The sequence below is a fragment of the Metschnikowia bicuspidata genome (assembly GCF_001664035.1).
Source record: "Metschnikowia bicuspidata var. bicuspidata NRRL YB-4993 chromosome Unknown METBIscaffold_1, whole genome shotgun sequence".
Lineage (NCBI taxonomy): Eukaryota > Fungi > Ascomycota > Pichiomycetes > Serinales > Metschnikowiaceae > Metschnikowia > Metschnikowia bicuspidata.
In genome coordinates, this window is record NW_017387731.1 from 4,237,359 (window position 1) to 4,257,009 (window position 19,651).

The following is a 19,651-nucleotide window of genomic DNA, read 5'->3' on the forward strand; positions in this document are numbered from 1 at the left end:
CTTCCACCACACATACGGACGCGCACCGCTGCACGCGCCCTCGAAAACATCTCTTAATATTACAATATACTGCTTGTTAAGCTGAACTGAAAATAATCTCGCCAAGACTGAGCAACCGGGCCCGCAGTCATGGATCTTGACCTCTATCTCAACTGCAGGAAAGCGTCCATGAGCACAGACGAAGCCGGCTCGTTGTTCCTGTTTTTCTCAAAAACGTTCCAGAATCGTAGTGTCTCGTCTCCTGCGCCGGTGACGATCGTCTCTCCGTCGGGAGATAACGACAAGTAGAGCACACGGTACGTGTGGCCCCTCAACTGGGCAATCTGCTGCATGGACGGGTACTTCCACACGATGATCTGGTTGCGCGAAAAGCCGTGCGTCGAGACAATTTCATTGGAGTTTTTCGACCAGATCAAATTGCATACCTGTGAGCCCGTCTCCACGTTGTGCACACGGTTCCCCGTGAGTGTGTTCCACACTTTGATTGTCTTGTCTGCGGTTCCGCCGCCCGAGGCCAAAATGCCGCGCTGGTGCGGCGACCAGGCGATGGCTTTGACGGCGGCGTTGTGCTCCGTGAACAGGTGGAGCGGCTTGGTGTTCAAAGCATCCCAGATGAATAGGTTGTTGTCATTGCCGCCGCTGGCCAACTTGTTCTCCTCGACGTTCCAACTCAAGCCGCAGACCTCCTGCTTGTGCGAGTGGAAGCTGTTGATGTAGTGGCTTTGCACCCTGACGTCCCGGTTGTAGATGGTGCGGTCACGGGAGCCGCTGGAGAGAACGTGTTCGTTCCAGGCCAAGGCGCTGACGCGGAGCTTGTGGCCCGTCATGGTGCGCACGCACTTCATCTTGGTGGCGTCCCAGATCTCGACCAAGCCGCGCAGCGTGCCTAGGGCCAAGTGGGTGCCGGCGCCGATCCAGCTCAAGGACGTGACCTTGTCCTTGTTTTCGAGCACGCAGAGCCGCTCCACCAGCTGCGTCAGCCCGTCCCAGAGGTACACGGAGTCGCCCAAGCCGACGGCCAACACGTCCTGCGAGCCCCAGTCGACCAAGTTGAGGTAGAAGTCGTCGGACAAGTCTGGTGCGTCGAGCACGCGGTACGGCACCTTAGAGATCAGCCGGGGCTTCTTCTGCGGGCTGAGCAAGAACCGCTGCGACTCCTGCCGCACCGGCGAGAGCGAGAACAACTCCTGCTGCAAGTCCCGCGACACCGGCCGCGCCTTGCTAGGCAGCTGGTACGTGAACAAGTTTGTCTTCAGGCGCGGCGTGCCCGCAGCAGCGGGATCCACCGGGGGCGGCGTGGTGCGGCCCAGCCCGGACGCCGTTATGGTAGTGGGGCGGGCGTTGGCGGGGCGCACGGTTGCGGGTAGGTCTGTGCCGGCGGCGGGCGGCCCGTCGCGGCCCTGTGAAAGGTCCGCCGTGGCTGTGGGCACGTGGTCGCCGAAGAGCTCGGCCTTCAACACGCTGGAGAAGTTGCGGTTGGCCTCCTCCTCCTTGCGGAGCTCAATCTCGTTGGCCGCGCCGTCGGCGGGTCCCGTGTGCGCATGGCGGTGCAGGCCGCGGCGGTTGCGGAGGTCTGGCACCACATCCTGGTTGGACAAGCTGAACGCCGCCTGGAGGTCGATGCCCGTGCGGTTGGGGATGTACCGGTCGCCGAACATGGAGCGTGCGTTGGTGCGGCGCCGGGGCAGCGCTGACGCCGGGTACGTGGGCCCGGCCGCGCCCGGCTTGGGCGGCGATAGGCTGCGGGTCGAGCGGGACGGCGAGCGGGGCGTTTCCATGAAGAGTGCGTGGGGGCCCGCGGGGGACGGCGAGGCGTTGTGGCGGGTGGTGCGGTTGGACATGTAGTTGGTTTGCGGCGGTGTGTTTTTGGGGTGAGTGCGTGCAGAGTGTGTGTTTCTGCGGGCGCAGGCTGTTCCGGGCGTTTCAGCGTGTATGGGCGTTCTAGTGGCCGGTCCAGGGTTTATGGCCGGTCCAGGGTTTATGGCCGGTCTAGCGTGTGTGGCCGTTTGTTGTTGTTTGTAGCTACTTGTTGTTGTTTGTAGCTACTTGTTGTTGTTTGTTGCTGTTTGTGTTTGTGTTTTTTGTCCGTTTCTCTGTGTGATGTTTGTGTTTGTGGTGTTTCTTTGGCGTTTTGGTACGTTTCGGCGTGCTCAGGCGTGCACTTGGGGCGTCGCAGAGGGTGCTCGGATGGGAGGTCCCAGGGTGTTTCGCAGTGGTCGCGGTGCTGGGGCCGGCGGGTGCGACGCGGCGGGCCGATACAAAGAAAACAAGCAGAAAAACGTCCAAAGGGCCTGCAGACACAAAAAGGGGGCGGGGGCCGGCGGCTAATTCTAGGGGGCGCACTTTACGGGCGGCAGCTCGGAGAATGTCACTGGCGGCGGCCTGGAATAGGCGGGCTAAGAAGGAGGACGGGGTAGTAGGTGCTGGTTTGTGGTGCGTGGAGTTGATGGTGTGGTGAGCCCCAGGGCCACGTGCAGGCCAGCTGGGCCAGCCCAGGCCGACGGCGGGCGGCAGGGGAAAACAGAAAAAGTATGACGTCTGGGGCCGGCTGGAATGCATGTGGCCCAGAGTCTATGTGATTTGCCCAGACTCGTATGATCCATCCAAGCATGTTTAGTTAGGAAGAACATTTGTGGTTAGTGCCGAACATGTTTACTTCGTGAGAACCACCCCAGACCGCGAATTTGGAGGGCAGGCCCGAGGCGCGGCAACGGGTTCGGCAGGTGATGCTTTTTGGGGCCACCTCTTTTTTTTGTGCTCTTTGTGGTTTTTGTGGTTTTAGTGGTTTTTGTGGGGTTATGGGGGCTGTGAGTCTGTGAATGTTTGTGACTTTCTATGATTTCGGCTGTTTTTGGCGGAAGATGATGGGGTTATTAGGGTGTCTGGGGACCGTTGGGACATTTATTGGCGCGGCATTCGCGCGGTTCTAGGGCCAGGTTTGGGGCATGTGGGGGCCCGCAGCCAACACGAGCCTTAGGGTCGAAAGGCAGGGCAAGGAGCAGTAAAGAAGAGCGATGAAGTGAAGATGTTAAAAAAGGTGATGACGGGGAAAGTAGTGAGAGTGACGAGTATCAGTGAAAGCAGAGAGTAATAAAGTGAAAGTGATGTAGTGGAAAGTGATGTAGTGGAAAGTGATGTAGTGGAAAGTGATGTAGTGGAAAGTGATGTAGTGGAAAGTGATGTAGTGGAAAGTGATGTAGTGGAAAATCATGTCGTGGAAAGTGATGTAGTGGAAAGTGATATAGTGGAAAGTGATATAGTGGAAAGTGATAGAGGAGAAAATAGTGAAAGTGACGTGTGTCAAAAGTGGACAATAGAAACAGTGAAAGCAGAGAGCAATAAAGTAATGATGTAGTGGAAAGTGATAAAGTGGAAATCAGCAAGAGTGAGAGACAGCAGCAGTGGAAGGTAGAAAGTAGCAAAATGCAGAGTTTTAAAGTGAAAACATACAGTGGAAACCGGTATAGTAAAAAAGAGCAAGTGTGATAGACAGCAGAGGTGGAAAGTAGAAAGTAGTCAGTGATTTACTGAGAAGTAGCAAAAGTAAAGACTATCGGAAGTGGAAAGTAGCGTGAGTAGAAATACAAAACTTTCACGAGCCAAGCAAGGAATCAAAACGTCCGGTGGCTGACTAGCCCAAAGATCATTCGGAAGAAGAAATTCATTGGAGGAACCCTGCTGCTCGCATTTAATTGATCATTAATTTCGAGATTTTCCCGACAGCCTTCCGAATCACATTGAATACCAAATATGTTTCTTGATCAAGCTATCACTAACACTGTCCATCTATAGAAAGCTTCACTTTAGAGTACATCGTTGTCTGGTGTCTCCAGAGCAGCCGGAGTATACGGCATGGCAGCCAGTTTCATTTAGTCTGGAATTTCACATAGTCTCTTCAAGGGTTCCCAAGACGTAGCCATTGTTTGGTAATCCGCAAACCAGCGTATCAGCTTCCGAGATATATCCTGCTCGAGGATCTGTTCCGGATCCGATTCAGGACTGGTAAGGGTACAAGATGGTACGTACAGGCTGAGGCGAGTTCAAACATCCAAGAATATGCTTTGAAATTGGGACTGTTTTCGTGGAGTAATTAATAAACAAGGCTCTAGCTTCGAGCCTATTACTCGTATGTATTCGTGATAGGATGGATTAACGCCAAAAAAATGCCAATTTGGCCCATTCGCTTGCACACCACCTTTTCATACCATCAACGCTGTCTTTTCTTCAATTTCATGGTCTCTGATCAAAAACAGCTAATCACCGGTGTTTCTTTCTTGGGGTCGAGCTAATATTTACCAGCTGGTTTGACCTATAGCCCAATGGCAAGTTTTGTTGCTTCAGACGACCATCGGAACTCGGGCAGTTTTGCTTTCGAACAGCACTCGAATTATTTGACTGACTGTATTAACCAGCACTGTCGTCACAGAGCCGAGCATCAATGTACTGTTCTACTGTCAGTCCCACGAGTGCTTCAGTCACGCTCTCGTTCGGTGCATCAACGCTCAAGCAACATAAAAAAGGAAATCAAAAATTGGGTATCGCAGACTGACTTAAATGTACATCAAGCAAATGCAAGCCGAACTCAGCAATTCCGACTCGAATTGATGCTGAAACTGATAGACATGACGTTCCAATTTTTCTTCACGTTGTGTCTGCAAACGTACTTGCACAAGCGAGGCTAAAGATGAATACAAAAATGACCAATGTCAATTAATTCCCATGCCAATGATTGCCGCATATAATACCTCGCCTTGGACGCTTATAGCACGCGGCAGAAGCGACAAGCTGATTACAAATAATTTTTGTATTTGATGACGTCGCGCAGAATTGGCGACCTCGGCAAACTGACCCAGTTATGGTCAGCTTACTCGTGACAGGTGTTCTTGGAATACTGCCCGGCATGGTCTGCACTGGATGAACTGTACCAAACTGGCTACACCAGATGAGCCGGCTACCTTACAAAGCCTCAACTGACTTCCAAAATTCCATCGAGAGCACATGTGACACGGAACAGCAAAAGACAAAAATGGCCCGCTCCGCGCCGTATTAGTCAGAATCTCTGCCCCAAGAATTGTACTTATTGTTCGTGTTTACGGGCTATGATCAGGACAATAAGCGTGCCGCGAAATGACTGAGCGGCGCCGGGCCCGGGTTATGAGCCCAGCAAGTTCCCGCAGGCCAATGGAACTACCGAGCTCAGACCGACTCTCATCTTCCAACACGAATCTTTTCTAAAAAGCTTCCGTGCGGCACCCAGCAGGAAACCAGGTCAAGTGTCAAGCACCTCGCCGAAAAAGCATCATTTTTCAACGACTTCTGGCAATACACCTTGTATGCGCACGCTCTCTGCCTGCCCTTTCAAACTTCTCATAGTCACCGCAGTCTCTGCACTCACTGCACTCTCATTGGACTCCTCTGCACTCTCTGCATCTCCGTGCACCCCGGAAACCGTGGCGGACAACCCGCATATAAGAGCCTCGAACCTGGCTCCTCTTGTAGCATTCTTTTCCATAAAACAGTAGGATCCAAACATGAAGATCATCGACAGAGAAGAAAAAGAAGCACACGCAGCTCATGTGATGGCTGAGGGCTTCCGCGGCATGTTCTATGGGTCCATCATTTCGGCCGGTCTCTTTGCGTACTTGAAAACAAGACACCCGGCACGGTTTGCCAAGTTCAACACGTCCATCAAAGCGTGCGTGCTCATCATGCCCACGATCTCGCTCGCAGCGTTTTATGCGGACGACGGCTCGTTGGAATTCGACAAGAAAATGTACTCGGCGGGCCACACCAACAAGCAGGTCTTGGAGCAATATCGCGAGTGGAAAAACATGCCAGCCTCCGACAGGATCGTCACGCTGCTCAGCACGCACAAGTATAAGATCATCTTGGCTTCCTGGGCCGCCTCCATGTATGGCTCGTGGAAGCTTGTTAACCGGGACAAGATCATGACGGCGCCCCAAAAGTTGGTCCAGGCCCGTATGTATGCGCAGGCCATAACCGTTGTGCTTCTCTTGGCAACAATGGTTCTAGCCATGAAGGAGGAGGAGGTCAAGAGTCACCAGCCAGCGCCTCTTCCGGAGTGGAGGAGGGTGTTGATCGACAGAGAGGCGGCCGCGATGGAGAGCCAGAGAGAAGAGGTGACTGCTGAGTAGAAGGTTGAGCCTGGACTTCTTGGAAGCAGTGCAGTGTCTTGTAAATAGTGTTTTAAAGAAGTGTTATGAAATAGTTATTTAGAGAAGTGTTATGGAACAGTGTTCTAGAGAAGCGTTTTGGAACAGTGTTCTAGAGAAGTGTTATGAAATAATTTTTTAGAGAAGTGTTCTGGAACAGTGTTCTACAGAAGCGTTGTGGAACAGTGTTCCAGAGAAGTTTAATGAATTAGCTTTTTAGAGAAGTGTTATGAAACAGTGTTCCAGTATGGGATAGTGTTCTAGAGAAGTGTTATCGAACAGTGTTCCAGTCTAAGATAGTGTTCTAGAGAAGCGTTTTGTAACAGTGTTCCAGAGAAGCGTTTTGAAACAGTGTTCTAGAAAAGCGCTTTGGAACAGTGTTCTAGAGAAGCGCTTTGGAACAATCGTCCGGTATGGGATAGTGTTCTGAAGAAGTGTTATGAAATAGTTTTTTTAGAGACGTGTTACGGAACAGTGGTCTAGAGAAGCGTCCTAAATAGTCTTTCAACTGGGCCTCGCGAGGAGACTCATGTAAACCGTGCTTAAGAGTAATTTATGGAACTGTATTTTGGCGGGGTTTCATGAGGAATGTTTGGAAGTACACCATTGTGCAGAGTGCCTCCTCTGGCCTCAATGGTATCATGAAGTCTGGTAGTGCCCCAGTCCGCTTTGTGGGCTTGAGTCGGGAATTGGTTTGTTAAGTTAAGGTCCTGCTAGGGCCTTGCCAGCACAAGTTCTCTAAAATCCCGACTCCATGTTCTGCACTTTTCCCGAGGGGGTGTCTGGTGAATTTGCACCCGGGTGTTCATCTCCCCTTGCTTTACTGCGAAACCTGACTCATGTATTTCCAGAACTATGGAGTAGCGGTGTAGGGGGCGGTTTCGTATTACTGCCTCCTATGGTTTGGTGTGATTATCACTGATAAAAATTATAAAATGTATTTCATTCCATTGTACTTTCGTCCTCTTGACTACGCCTTCATTTCATAATGAGACCATGAATGTAATAATACGCCCGGCGACTGTCGCATGTAATTAGTTCTTTGACTTTCGAATCAAACTCCTGGGCTTCCCTGCGCTTTGCTTTATTTACAAAATACCGTTCCCAATATCTTGCAGTCGCTCTGGACTGAAACAAAGCCGAGATATCCCAGCAATAGTGACGTAGTCGCTCTCTCGGTCATTGATTGGATTGTCTCTTGAAGTAGACTGTCTTTGACATTCGAGACCATGCTTAGAGTCAAGTTTTCGCAGCAAGTTCTGGGAAACGATACCTTGCAGCAGGAACTAGCACAGTCTTATTGTCATATACTTAAGATTGTAAATATTGCTGCGAAAAGAGAGGTGACCCTTTTTATGCGTGTTCTGACAATAGAAAGACAACACACGGCTCAATATCTATTTTCGGTAACCTGACTGTCCATTGTCTGGGTAGTACAGGCAAACATGTTGTGGCTTTGCGTGAGTCTGTATTAGACTACATTTTTATGAGTTTAAAAGGATGACTCACTTCAGTCCCCCAGAGGTGTACGTGAACCAATGGAAATTCATTGGAAGCATGAGCATTGTTGACCAGCACTAACAAACTTGCTTAGCCGCACATATTAATGTTGGGCGATGAAGGTTTTGCCCTTGTGCATTGAGGCTCAGAGATGTGAAGACCAGCCTATGAGGCCAATCAGAGTACCTCGCATCTGGTCTTATGGCTTCTTTTCGAGCATCGTACGAATGTTCAAGTCAAGCCCACAGCTAGAGAACACGTGCAATGCGCTTTGCGAAACATACAGTGAAGTAACAACATTTCGGCGGCCGAATGGATATTATTCATTCTTTCTATAAGATTTCTGTAACTTAATTTCTGATCCCTCATTCCAATCGCAAGCAATTTGTTGCAGGCTCCAATTGCCGTATTGGGTCTGACCAGAAACGTTCTGAGGAAGACGACCTGTGGCTAGTGATTGGGCGTAAATTAAGAGGACTATGGCCCCCACAGGATACACTCCAAAGGCCATTGCAAGAACTAGGAACAACTTTGAAGCCGAATTACAAGAGCACCCTCAAGTATGCAAGGTAGAAGGGTCCCACAAAGAAACACAGATCAACAGCTGGATGCATCGAAGTTCTGCACCGCGTTCCATCTTCTACTCTGATGCGAGCTGAATGGGTGCAAAATTTCCAGACATCCGCCGCCACTGTTGCAGCAGCCGTACATTGAAAAGCTACGATTAATGTTGAGTTTTGCTTGTGAGTGTCGAGTTTGAACATATCACGGATATGAGTGTCGATGTTGAGCCAACCTTGAATACTTGGAATGCCGGGCCGAAAGATTCTGGTCCGCTTGCGTGCGAACAATTATTGATGATCCATTCTCGAGCTGACGGAGCCACGTAGCTGGTTCCATAAGTACTCTTGCACATACACCATTTCCCAGGCAGTTACAGATTCCAAGGCAAAAAAGAAAACTCTGGTTTTTTCTGTGCCGTTGATCACATGGCAATGCCTTCGATGTTCGAGTGGGCTAGCTGAAACGGTATATATACCGAGCCGCATGAGAAGGAAGATATCAGCAACACGTCTTTTTCCGGGGCGTCACCCGTCTTTGCTTTCCAGCATAAAAGCAATGCTAATGAAGTAGCGCAGAAATGACTCATTAAAAAAGCAAACACGAAGAATCGCTGCTCTCGCCCAATTTCAGCCCACTTCCAGCCCACTTTCCGGTCCACTTCCAGGCCCACTTCCAGCCCACTCTCCAGCCGCACTCCCAGTCCCATCCTCCCAGAACAATAACTAATGTCCCCCAATAATCTCCACATTCGCTCAATAAAAAGCACCCCAAAAACTCAAACCCTCCCCCCAGCACCAAAACAAACACATCCCTACCATCTCTGGCTCCCCCCTCCCCGTGGCCCAGAATAAGACCGTGAGCCAGAATCGGATGGCCCCGGCCCCAGGGCCTGGCGCGGCGCGCGCCCAAACCCAGGCCCTAAAACCACAGCGAAATCTCCCCGGCCTGGCGCCGTGGCACCGCGCCAACAAAGATCCCAAAATCCATACAGCTTTCTTTATACTTCCGCCATTCACCCACACCATGTTCCGCGACAGAACCAATCTTTTCCTCTCGTACCGCCGGACCGTGCCGCGGCTAGAAGCGCCCGGCGCCCGCCGCACGGTGTCATTGGCCGAGGAGGAGGAGAGCCTCATGTCGGCCCGCAGATCCATGAATGGGCCCCGCAATCTAAACTCGTACCGCGACGACGCCAGCCGCCCCAACGAAATCGAGATGCGGCCACTTGCGCCTTCGATCTTCGAGATCTCCAGCCTGCTAGATACCAATCTCGCGGCCATCCGGCAGAAGACCACGGAGCTCAGCCTGCTTTACAAGAAGCTCTTGATCACACGCGACTCCGAGAAAAAGCCCCTCGAGGATGGCATCGACGGGCTCAACTACAACATCACACGCATGTTCGAGGCGTGCTACGTGCTCATCAAGAAGTTTGAGTTCATCCAGAAAAACCACGTGCGGCTCCGCCTCGCCTACAGCGCGGACGAGCTTTCCATTCTCGAGAACTACAAGAAGACGTATGCGCTCAAGATCCAGGACTCGCTGCTTGTGTTCCGCAACTTGCAAAACAACTACATCAAGTTCCTCAAGGACGACGACGACGACGACGACTCGCACAACCTCTTGCTGTCGTCGGCCTCCCAGCACATCCCGCTTGAAGAAGAGGACTCGCGTGATATTGAAGACTACTCCCGCCAGGCGTTGCGCCAGGCGCAGCAGCAGATACAGCAGGACCCGAACTCGCAGCTCATGGCGTCCCGCGAGCGCGAAATCTCCAAGTTGGCCATGGGCATCCTCGAGATCTCCACCATTTTCAAGGAGATGGAGAATCTTGTCGTGGACCAGGGCAGCATGTTGGACCGCATCGACTACAACATCGGCCGCACGGCCGAGGACCTCCGCGCCTCCGACAAGGAGTTGGTACGTGCGCAGGGCCACCAGAAACGCACCACCAAGTGCAAGATCATCTTCTTGCTCTGCCTCGTGGTGCTAGCGTTGTTCATGGTGGTGATGATTCGGCCCTCGCGAAAGACCACCGTGGTCGAGAAGCCTAGCCTGGGGGCCGGCACGCCTGGCCAGAGTGGCCCGCAATCCAGGCCCACCAAACAGGCCGGGGCTCCTGCGCCATGATCGCCGTTGAACGGTGTCCGAAAGAGCCAAGGCCACACTTCTCGCTTGTTACAAACGCAAATATACGATACTTCACTGCGCGTCATGCCATTGCTCAGAGTCTCTAGATGTTTCCGTAAGGCCCGTCCCGCTGGCCTGTTCTCGGCGTGAACGCCGCTCCGGGTCTCGGCGCACCGTATCCTGGCCGCCCAACCTGCTTCTTCCGGCCGGAAAACCCAATAGCAAAATCGGGGTTATTGCTCAAAGCATTGTCGGAAATCGTGGCCCGGGTCACCGGGCGCGGTGCCGCGGCTTGCATCTGCGGCTGCCCAAAGTTTTGGCCCGGCTGCGCGTAGCTTTGGCCCGGCTGCCCATACCCTGGGCCTTGCGCTCGCGGCGCGTAACTTTGGCCTGGGCCCGGCTGGGGCGGCACATGGCTGGCATATTGATTCTGCGGCCTCGCAGGAAGCTGGCCCTGTGGAACTTGGAACGCCTGTGGCGGCATGCCTTGTTGGTAGCTTTGCTGCTGCATGCGTTGGGGTGAGACCCGCGGCACCACATAGCTTTCGTTCGGCGGTCTTTGCGAAACACTCGTGAAGTCCGACTCATTGTCCGAGTCCGCGTGGATCTCCAGTGTGACAGAGGCCCGCTCTGCAGCTTCGTCCACATCCTGTGCCTCTGTGAATGGCCGGTGGCCCTCGACAGTGGGGTGATGGTCAAACACTCCGTAGTTGTGCAGGCTGTATATCGAAGGCGCATGGTCTTTCTGGGGGTACGGCGGCATTACGCCGGGCTGCTCGATGTTGTAGGTCATGCCCTCGCTCGGCACGACATTTGGCGCCAATTGCCTCTTTGAGGCGATGGGCGTGCTGGGCCCGCTTTGGATGTTCAAGCTGGAGTAGGCGTTTTGCTGGAGCGAATTGGCACTCGAGCCGGGCCCCTGGGCGTTCGTGCCCAAGTGGGCGTTGTTCTGGAAAGAGTTGATGCTGGCGCCCGGCCCGTTGGCCATATAGGGGCGTGGCTTGGTGACATCATTGGCAGTTTTGGGCAATGCCTCCAACAAGCTCTTGTTCAGCGAGTCGGTCCGGTCGGCCGGATACTCATTCGTGTTGGGGCCACGGTAGCTGAATTCCTTGGAGCTTCCCAGAGGATCCACCGCATAGCCGTATGAGTTTTCCTTTATGTCGTTCAAAGAGCCCGCAGAATACCTGCCAGGGGGGTCCATGTTGGAGATGTCGCCAAAAGTATGGCCCGCATACTGGTCCACGTCGGAATCGGCGTCGTGGTCTTCACGTACGCCGATGGAAAGGAAAAGAAGCGGTGCTGCCACCAAACAACACCCGGCAGCGGCAACGAGAAGCCATCCAACCCACTCGACATGAGGGTGGAATACAAGCACTGCCATCACTGCAATAAGTGCCGAGGATACAAGCGCTACCACTGAAAACACGAGGGAGAGGATTTTGAGGGCGCTTGCATGCACGAACAACGAAAGGAATGTGAACACAAACGCTAGGAATGTGAAACCCGCGGCAATGGGCGCAACGATAAACGTCTTGGACAACGTGTTTCGGGTAGCGGAGCCGAAAAACCACGACGAGTCGGTGTCGACATCGCCAAACAGTACCGGGTAGGCTGCCGAAGGACACAGATCGCCGTCGCAATATCCAAAAATGCCGTATGTATACGACAGGGAAGCGGCCAAATGTAATCCCGACGACACGGGCGTAGACACGTTGGACAAAATCAAAAATGCTAATGCCACTGCGAGGAGGAACGAGGAGATCGAGGTGAGAATCGCGTGTCTCATCTTTGAGTGTGGCGCGGTTCAATCAGGAAAATATCAATGAAACAATCTTGAATCAAGCCCACGGTTGTCTAGCGGCAGGGCTTTGGTATTTGGGAGACAGGTGGGATTATGCACCCAGCGGGAAGATTCCTTTACTTTAATGGGGCAGAAACGGTCAGCGCCCGGTGCTCTGACAGATCAAAGTTTTGTAGATGGTTTTGGACCAATGCGGGAAGAAAGTAATGTTATTCCGTGAAAAAGGGAGCGCTCCAAAAATGTACGATGAGAATTCGCAGTGTAGATTATGGAACAGAGCAAACTCACCTGTGTAATAGAAACTCACCCAAACTGTTAAACATAGGCGTGGGGTGGGAGATGCAGCGCGCGCACAGCTACATCACAGCCTCGTACGCGACGCCCAGGCTCGGCGTGAGCCGCACGATCAATTGGCGTGATAAAAAAATAGGGGTTCGTATTCGCTTTCTCTTTTTCTTTTTCTTTTCTTCACGTGTATACAAGGAACCTTGGTGCTTCCGGTACACAGAAATGACCGCTGAGCTGACTTGTCTTGTTTCTGGTGTACCTAAATTCGGAGCACTGTTTGTATCAGCAATGTGCGAATTTGTCTGCTGGCTTCTTTTGTTTCATCTTGTCGGTTTCAGAATAGGAGACGGCCGCAGACGCGCCGGTGATAAGACAGCGCGGATATAGCCGCATGTCGTCTCAATGTACTGTGGTGTGCCACAAATAAACCGGCATATTGCGTATCCTTCGCGCGATTGGCTTGAAGGCTTGCATTCGGATCAAAAGACGCGTAGAACGAAGTCCCAGCGAAGATTACCAGATCAACGTGAATACGGCAGGGCAAGCCTGTGAAATAATCTTCTTTTGCGAAACCACAGACCAATGTCGCTTTTCTCAAGTTTTCCGTGCTCATCAACTAGACCCCTCGTACCAGATATCGGGGACTTCCAATATATATCTATCCATAGCCTCCCTGAATCGGGTACGGTATTGCTTGGGGGTGACAATCGTGGGATCTTTGCCTTTCTTGCCTACCAAACTCTTCCCTTTCACCCAATTCTCAACTTTCTTATCCCATGTGAATGTACGTAACCAGTCAATGATTCCCACGTATAACTTCCCGGAAATATCGTCGATGCCAATAACAAGAGAGTAGTCCATGACATCCATAGCTGAAAGGAATGACGTATCATTGAATAGCGAGCCGCGTAGAAGTTTCTTCAGCTGCTCTTTGACAAACACAGGGCTCTCGTAAATATACTCAATCATGTTTTCATCGAGTAAAACCTCATTCTCTTTACCTGTTTGTTGCACGTGCCGATTCCTCATGGACCCTTTCAAGTCGAAAATTCTCGTGGTTTTTCTGTTGTAAAACAAATTTTCCATAATCAAGAAGTCCATTCTGAAGGTTTTCCCGTTCATGGAATTTTTGAACTCAACTTGATAAAATCCAAAGATTTTGGCAAGAGCTGTTGTCAAGGTGTTGAAGGTTGACTGCGAGATATACTTGAAGTAAAACGGTGCGATGGAAACAAACGACTCTAGTTCAGATTTTGATAATTCTTTGACAATGTATCGGTTGTCGAGAGTTTTGAGAAAATTGGACCCACTTTTGCCGCCAGTAGAATTCCATTTCACGCATCTGGACAAACTCTGTATGAATGAGTCATCAACCCCACAAGCTTTCCTAAGTGCATCGAACTGTTCGCTGTAAAAAATCTTGCAAGACATTTCCGTGCTTCCATCAACAAATTGATATTTCAAGTGGCTTGACTTAGTCTGATTCAAAACGATCTCTAGTTCGCTTGTCTCGGTTTTACTTTGATCAGTTCTTTTCTTAAACTTTCTTTCGAGCTTGGAAAAATGCTCACTCTTCTTCTTGAATTGTTCGCTGGTCTCCAAGATTTCGGTCTCTTTGTTTTCCGACAGCACTGATTCATTTGGGTCGACTCCCGCAAGCTTTTGTTTGTAATCACTCGTAGATAAACAAAACGCAACTAAAGAACTAGGTTCGTCCTCACGAACTATAACCTCAGAATCCGCAAACGTGTGTTCAGTAAAGTCCAAAGGATACTCCAAGGGATCCCAAAGGGTTGCTGACCTGTCGGCCCAGAAGTTTGAGAGAGATTTTAGCAAAGAGTTTTTCTCTGGTTGGGGGATGTCTATTTTTTGCTTCGGGGTCTCCTTGGTGCTTTTTGCTGGATCACTAGATGAAGATTGTGATTTTCTTTGATGTGAATCCATATACGCATCCAGTTCAGGAACATCCGATTGCATTTTTGACTTGTACCCGTCAAAGCCATTTTTTGTTTCAGAACCAAGGGACGCTTTTGGAGCACCAGAAAGCTTGCGATCAACATCGACAACATCCTCTATATTGTCGTAAATTTCGACAATTGGCTGCGAATTCACAATGGGGATTGCCTTGTACTTGCTCAACTGATGTTCAAGAACAGCTTCTCTTTGCTTTTGGAATTCCAAAGTCATCTGATTGAAATAGTTAGTCAAGTCCTGGACTCGGGTTGGGCCATGGTGACCTGAAGACTCCGTCAGAGCAAGGTCAAATTCATGTTCTGCTTTCGACTTTGTGGGCGACTTTAAGATATGCCTGTTTTGATCATCTTCAAGAGACTGTCGTATTTGCAAAATCTTGTCTTCGATAACAGTCAGAGGTACTCTTCGCGAACCAATGGAGAAAAGGTCGTCACTTGTATGCTTTTGCTCATTTGCCAGACGCAGATGCGAAAGATCTCCTGACAAACTCTTGGTTTCAATTGTGCTGTTGCAGGTTTTTGCATTCTCACTTTCAAGGCATATCAGTTCTTCTTTCATCTCTGTATCTAATCTGTCCATCAAAAAGTTCCTTAGATGAAATTGTGTAATTTTGGTGATTTCGTTTTCAGTTGGAAGGAAATTTTTCTCAAAGTCATTAAACTCTTGGTCCCAGGATACACCCAATTCTTGGATCTCTTGCTGGATTACGTTTAGAGACATATAGTTGGTGGGGGCTGTGGTCTCGTAGATTTTGAGTGTTTTGGCATCGATAACAGATTCTTCCTCCTTAACTCTAATTTTAAGCTCTTCGAGTTTTTTGTGACCGGCTTCCGCCCGATCAAAAGTATCAACTTTGATTCTATTGAGACGATTCGTGAGACTCTTGAAGAATTTGGAAGAGCTTAACTGTATAGTTTTAAGGGAGTCTAGTTTCAGTTCCAAACTCAAAGTAGCAAGAAATTCAAGTTTTTTTCGAGGAACCACAACTTCGTACGTCAGAATATGTGAGATTTCAAATCTAATGAAATATCCATTAAACCCGAAGTATTTCACCTGACTTGTGAAAAAGTCATGTTCACATTGTTTGTCTTGTCTGGTGTGCCGTGAACAAAAATTTAGCTCAAAAAACTTTCCAAGCGATAAATAATATGTTTCATCGCTCATTGAAGATATGGGAGAAGAAAGATGGCATTCAGGACAATAGCTCCACATTATTCTTCTGTTTTTATCCGTAAATTGTTCCAAAGTTTGCACATCACTTATTTTCTCAACAACCAAATCGATTTTGAAGTTACCATGAACATAAGTCTTGTAGTGGTTCAATAGGAGATCCCCACATTCATCACAAGTCTTTCCAGTCTCTTGTAACGTTTGGTCGAGGAAAACACCGAGACATTTGTCGTTATCTGAATAAAAGTCAACAACAACAACAACAGGTCCATAACAGGGGGTTGCATGTTTGATGGATATTCTGGAGTGTAAAAAATGAATGCTTCTGTGAAAGATAGGGTAGAGCTGATATATCGAGTATTTCATGCTGTTTGACCATATTCTGATCCGAAAATTAAATTCTCTTTGATGGAAATACAACCATTCTGCACTTACAAATTTCAAGTATGTCAAAATGTCTCTCTTTCCATTGAATTTTTCAAAGTTGAAGTCAAACTGTAGCATGTGCAACCACATCGCATCAATATCGTCATTTTCAGACAAATTCTGGATAACCTTGTTGAGCTCATAGTATCGTGTGAAAAGGGTGAAAGAACTTACGACATCTTTTAAGGCTTTAGGGAGCGGATATGAGACAGCAGGCGAGAAACTCAAGATTCTTTCGCTGAATAACTTGATATAGCTGAGAACCCCATATTGTTCCATAGAGCTGATGCAGATATTTTTGAGATCGTTGGGATCTTCAGTCTCAGTTTGCATCAGTCTGTCGAGCACTTGTAATCCAAATTCATCGTGATCGCGAGGAACATCAATGATTAGCGAGAAGTCACGAAAAAAGCTTTGTTCAAATCTTGAATTGAACGCTCCGGGTATCAAAGATTCAGTTGCGTACTTCACGCTGCTCAAATATTCTTCGTCTCCACCTCTTAAACAAATTGTAAACCCAGATTGGACATTGTTACCTACAAAAAAGGCGTAGGTCTTCACAAATTGTCCATGTAAAAATTTTTTAATCTCGAACCGGCCACAAACACCCAAGGATCCTTTTTTAAAGAATAGGTCATTGACTGACTGCAATATGTCAGCTTTTGTGTACCGTGAGATTCTTTCAATGACTTGTGGTTTCACGTTAGAAATAACCGTGATATTTGCCTCTTCCAAAAGCTTCTCAGCCAAACCACAAACAGTATCACCAACAAGAACAATATCTGGCTCCAAAGATATAAGTCGTGACACTAAATTCGAGATATAAACAGATTGTTGAGAGTTAACAACTCTCAAACTAATAAACTGCTCTTTTTGTTTAAGATACTCTAGTGGAAATACAAGAAGAGCAATTTTTGGGCTTTTAATTGAAGACTTCATTCTTTTCGAGTCAATATCCTTGGTGATAAATAGCCCATCCAAAACAGAGGTGTCTTCCGGTTTTCCCCCTAGTATTTTTTTGATCTTGATGTATTGTTTCACATCCAATGTATCGTTGACTTTAATTTGATTGATGTGCGAAAAAGTGCTCAGCAAGACTTGTGTCCAGCGACTCTGGTCTGCGTGGTCCTTGATGTCGCAATCCTCCAAACACTGCTTGATCATGTGCCTCAACTTTTGATCGAACATAGAGCTGACCGAGAGTTCCGGTGGGCAAGTGTTTAAGTCGATGATGTTGGAATCACTTGAGTTCATTAACACATTTGTCAGAGAAGCATTCTCACTTTTAGTGAGTTGCACGAATTGTTTGATGCTCTTTGTGTCGTCACTTCTCATAGAAAAGCTTGATAAATTCGACTTGATCTCTTTTTGTGGACTGGCTGACAACTTCGAAGCTGCCTTAGATGGGCTTTCCTGGCTGCGCGGACAATAGTATGCTGTCTTATCCTTCGAGAGTCCTGGAGACGTGAAAAGGTCCGGGGAGGCAGGTGGCTGGCCATTGAAATTTGTCTCGATGGAAGGAATTCTCAGCATGTTGTTGTACGTTTTCTTGATCAGTTTCTGATTTCTCCGATCTTTAATTCTTCGCAAAGATGCTTTAGCGCGCTCGTTTGAGCGGAAGTTTGAGCGCTGCCTATTTTCGGTGACGGACGCGCTGGAGAAAGAATCGATGGGCTTGAATTCGAAACGAGTCATGGCATCGGACTGACGCATGTTCACAGGTGCATACTTCCCGTCGATACCCTGAAACTCAAGGAGCGTAGGAACGCCGGGCATGGAGAAAGAGAGGGGATTGAGGGGCCGTGTCGGCATGCTGGATGCAGCTGCCAAGTGGTTCAAAGATGTGTACAAAGACATTGCTTGCTCGTCCTCGTTTTCGCTTTCGGCATCACCCTCGGGCTCGATGTCTAGGTCTAGCGGCTGGGAAAGAATGCCATGAGCCCGTTTAGAGAAGTCGAGCTTCGACTTGACGGGGAGCCTGGAGTACTTCCCGTTGACCACGGACTTGTAGAAAGAGCTGATGTTGTCGATGCCACGCAAGTTGCCGACTTCCGAACTGACGGAAGCCGAGCGGCGCGGGTAGTTCTTGTACCAGCTTTTGGTGTCTGGAAGCTCGTTGCCGATAGCGTTCAACGACTGCATGCCATTGCCGAGAGACCGCAAGGTCTGGTGAGCATTGAACGAGGCGCTCTGGGTATAGGAAGAAGGCGGCATGGCGATTTCCAACGCCTCGCCGGTTCTTCGGGTGGGAATGGCCATCTTCGGAGGATGGCGGTGGAGAATGCCCTCGGGGCTCTTGTGGGAAGCCTCGGCGAACGACAGGGCCGCGTTTTTGAGCAACGGGCTGTCGCCCGAAGCAGCTGCGGGCTCGCGCGCCTTCAGAGCAGGGGAGGCCACGAGGGCCCAGCTTCGTGCAGAGCTGGCAGAGTAGGAACGGAGCCTGGTTGACGCACGGTCCGACGGGCCGGGCGTGACGGCGTCCTCGACGTAGGCGCTGCCGACACCCGTTGCGGAGCGCGTGTCGAGCGAGTCGGGCTCCTGCTCATCCGCAGACGAGCCCAGCGAGTCGTCGCTGAGGTACACGACCACATCGCTGTAGCACGGGCGGCACACGCGGAGCTTGTCTTTGAAGGCCTTGCCCCCCACGATGCCCGGGCTGTGGCCGTGGCGCTGCTGCTTGTACTGGCTGTAGGACACGAAGATGGTGCAGTCCGCACAGAAGATCTGCCCGCAGAAGCGGCAGTGGTGCTTGCGGCGGAACGCAGTGAACGGCTTGAAGCAGCTGAGGCAGTCGGCCACGAACGAGTCGTTCATCCAGTACTTGCGCGGGATGCCGCCGTTTTTGAGCGGGTTGTTGGAGAGGAGCCGCGCCCGCCGCGTGGTCTTGCGCCGCGCCCGCCGCGTGGCCGCGGCGCTGGCCGTGGACGACGCGGACGACGCGCCGCCCACGAGCGTGGCGGGCATGATGGCGCGCGCGCCGTCAAGGAGCGCGGACGGGAAGCTGCCCGGGAGCTCGGGCGTCGGGCTGCGTGGTTTGGGCGGGCCGCTGGGCGTGCCTGGAGATGGCGAGCGGGCGGGCTTTCTGGGCGAGCGGGAGGCGCGCGGGGGCGGTGCGCGGGCCGCAGGTTCGGCGCGCGGGTCCTCGGCGTCCTGGTCCGACGCGGACTCGTCGTCCGAGAGCTCGATGTCGTTCGGGAGGTTGTTGAAGATAGACGAGATGCGGTTCTGGAGCGTGCGTACCGCGGACGCGCGCATGGGCACGCCGGCGCGCACCTTGGGGAGTGGCTGGGACGCGTTTGCGGGCGGCGGGAGCTGCGCGAGCGTGCGTGCGCTGGCGCCCGGGCCGGCGGCGGTGTGGGTGCCCGCGGCAAGCACGTCGTCCGTGCTGAGCTGGGCCACGGGGAGCGGCCACGCGTGGGCGGACGAGAGCTTGAGAAAGAGGTTGTCGGAGGTCACGCGCGGCGGCGCGTCGGGCGGGGGCAGCGCCGGTGCCGGCCCGGGCGCGTCGGGCTGCGGCCCGAGCGTGGTGCTGGTGGTGGGCGTGGGCGCCAAGTTGACGGGCGAGCGGAGCGGCACGTGGGCGGCGGGCGGGTCACGTGCGCGGGGCTTGCCCCCGGGGGCGGGC

The 19,651-nt window shown here is 51.0% G+C and overlaps 7 protein-coding genes across 7 annotated transcripts; 3 read left to right on the forward strand and 4 right to left on the reverse strand.

Moving 5' to 3' along the window:
• Positions 1-143: 143 nt before the first annotated feature.
• Positions 144-1,778, reverse strand: CDH1 (Cdh1p; the record flags this gene model as incomplete). Its single annotated transcript, XM_018856704.1, has 1 exon — positions 144-1,778. The coding sequence occupies one exon, from the start codon at positions 1,776-1,778 to the stop codon at positions 144-146; it is 1,635 nt and encodes a 544-aa protein (XP_018714613.1).
• Positions 1,779-2,022: 244 nt separating this feature from the next.
• Positions 2,023-2,559, reverse strand: METBIDRAFT_10301 (uncharacterized protein; the record flags this gene model as incomplete). Its single annotated transcript, XM_018853731.1, has 1 exon — positions 2,023-2,559. One exon carries the CDS (start codon positions 2,557-2,559, stop codon positions 2,023-2,025), a length of 537 nt encoding a protein of 178 aa, XP_018714614.1.
• A 260-nt stretch (positions 2,560-2,819) lies between these two features.
• METBIDRAFT_30472 (uncharacterized protein) lies at positions 2,820-3,451 on the reverse strand (the record flags this gene model as incomplete). The annotated part of the gene is given in 2 exon segments (XM_018855644.1): positions 2,820-3,191; positions 3,208-3,451. Coding segments are annotated over 2 exon segments (215 nt in total), but the record flags the coding sequence as incomplete, so codon positions are not given.
• A 1,982-nt stretch (positions 3,452-5,433) lies between these two features.
• METBIDRAFT_30473 (HIG1 domain-containing protein) lies at positions 5,434-6,320 on the forward strand. Its single transcript, XM_018855645.1, has one exon. The coding sequence runs from the start codon at positions 5,532-5,534 to the stop codon at positions 6,153-6,155; it is 624 nt and encodes a 207-aa protein (XP_018714616.1). The 5' UTR covers positions 5,434-5,531; the 3' UTR covers positions 6,156-6,320.
• Positions 6,321-9,260: 2,940 nt separating this feature from the next.
• TLG2 (Tlg2p) lies at positions 9,261-10,364 on the forward strand (the record flags this gene model as incomplete). The annotated part of the gene is made up of 1 exon (XM_018856539.1): positions 9,261-10,364. One exon carries the CDS (start codon positions 9,261-9,263, stop codon positions 10,362-10,364), a length of 1,104 nt encoding a protein of 367 aa, XP_018714617.1.
• Positions 10,365-10,467: 103 nt separating this feature from the next.
• On the reverse strand, positions 10,468-12,153 carry SRD1 (Srd1p; the record flags this gene model as incomplete). The annotated part of the gene is made up of 1 exon (XM_018858617.1): positions 10,468-12,153. The coding sequence occupies one exon, from the start codon at positions 12,151-12,153 to the stop codon at positions 10,468-10,470; it is 1,686 nt and encodes a 561-aa protein (XP_018714618.1).
• Positions 12,154-12,284: 131 nt separating this feature from the next.
• METBIDRAFT_118398 (uncharacterized protein) lies at positions 12,285-12,956 on the forward strand. The gene has a single exon (XM_018854109.1). It carries the CDS (start codon positions 12,415-12,417, stop codon positions 12,841-12,843), a length of 429 nt encoding a protein of 142 aa, XP_018714619.1. The 5' UTR covers positions 12,285-12,414; the 3' UTR covers positions 12,844-12,956.
• The last annotated feature ends 6,695 nt before the right edge of the window (positions 12,957-19,651 follow it).

Bases quoted from the DNA above. Each gene is read 5' to 3' on its own strand.
- METBIDRAFT_30473 (XM_018855645.1), top strand. From the start codon at position 5,532: ATGAAGATCATCGACAGAGAAGAAAAAGAAGCACACGCAGCTCATGTG.
- METBIDRAFT_118398 (XM_018854109.1), top strand. From the start codon at position 12,415: ATGAGAATTCGCAGTGTAGATTATGGAACAGAGCAAACTCACCTGTGT.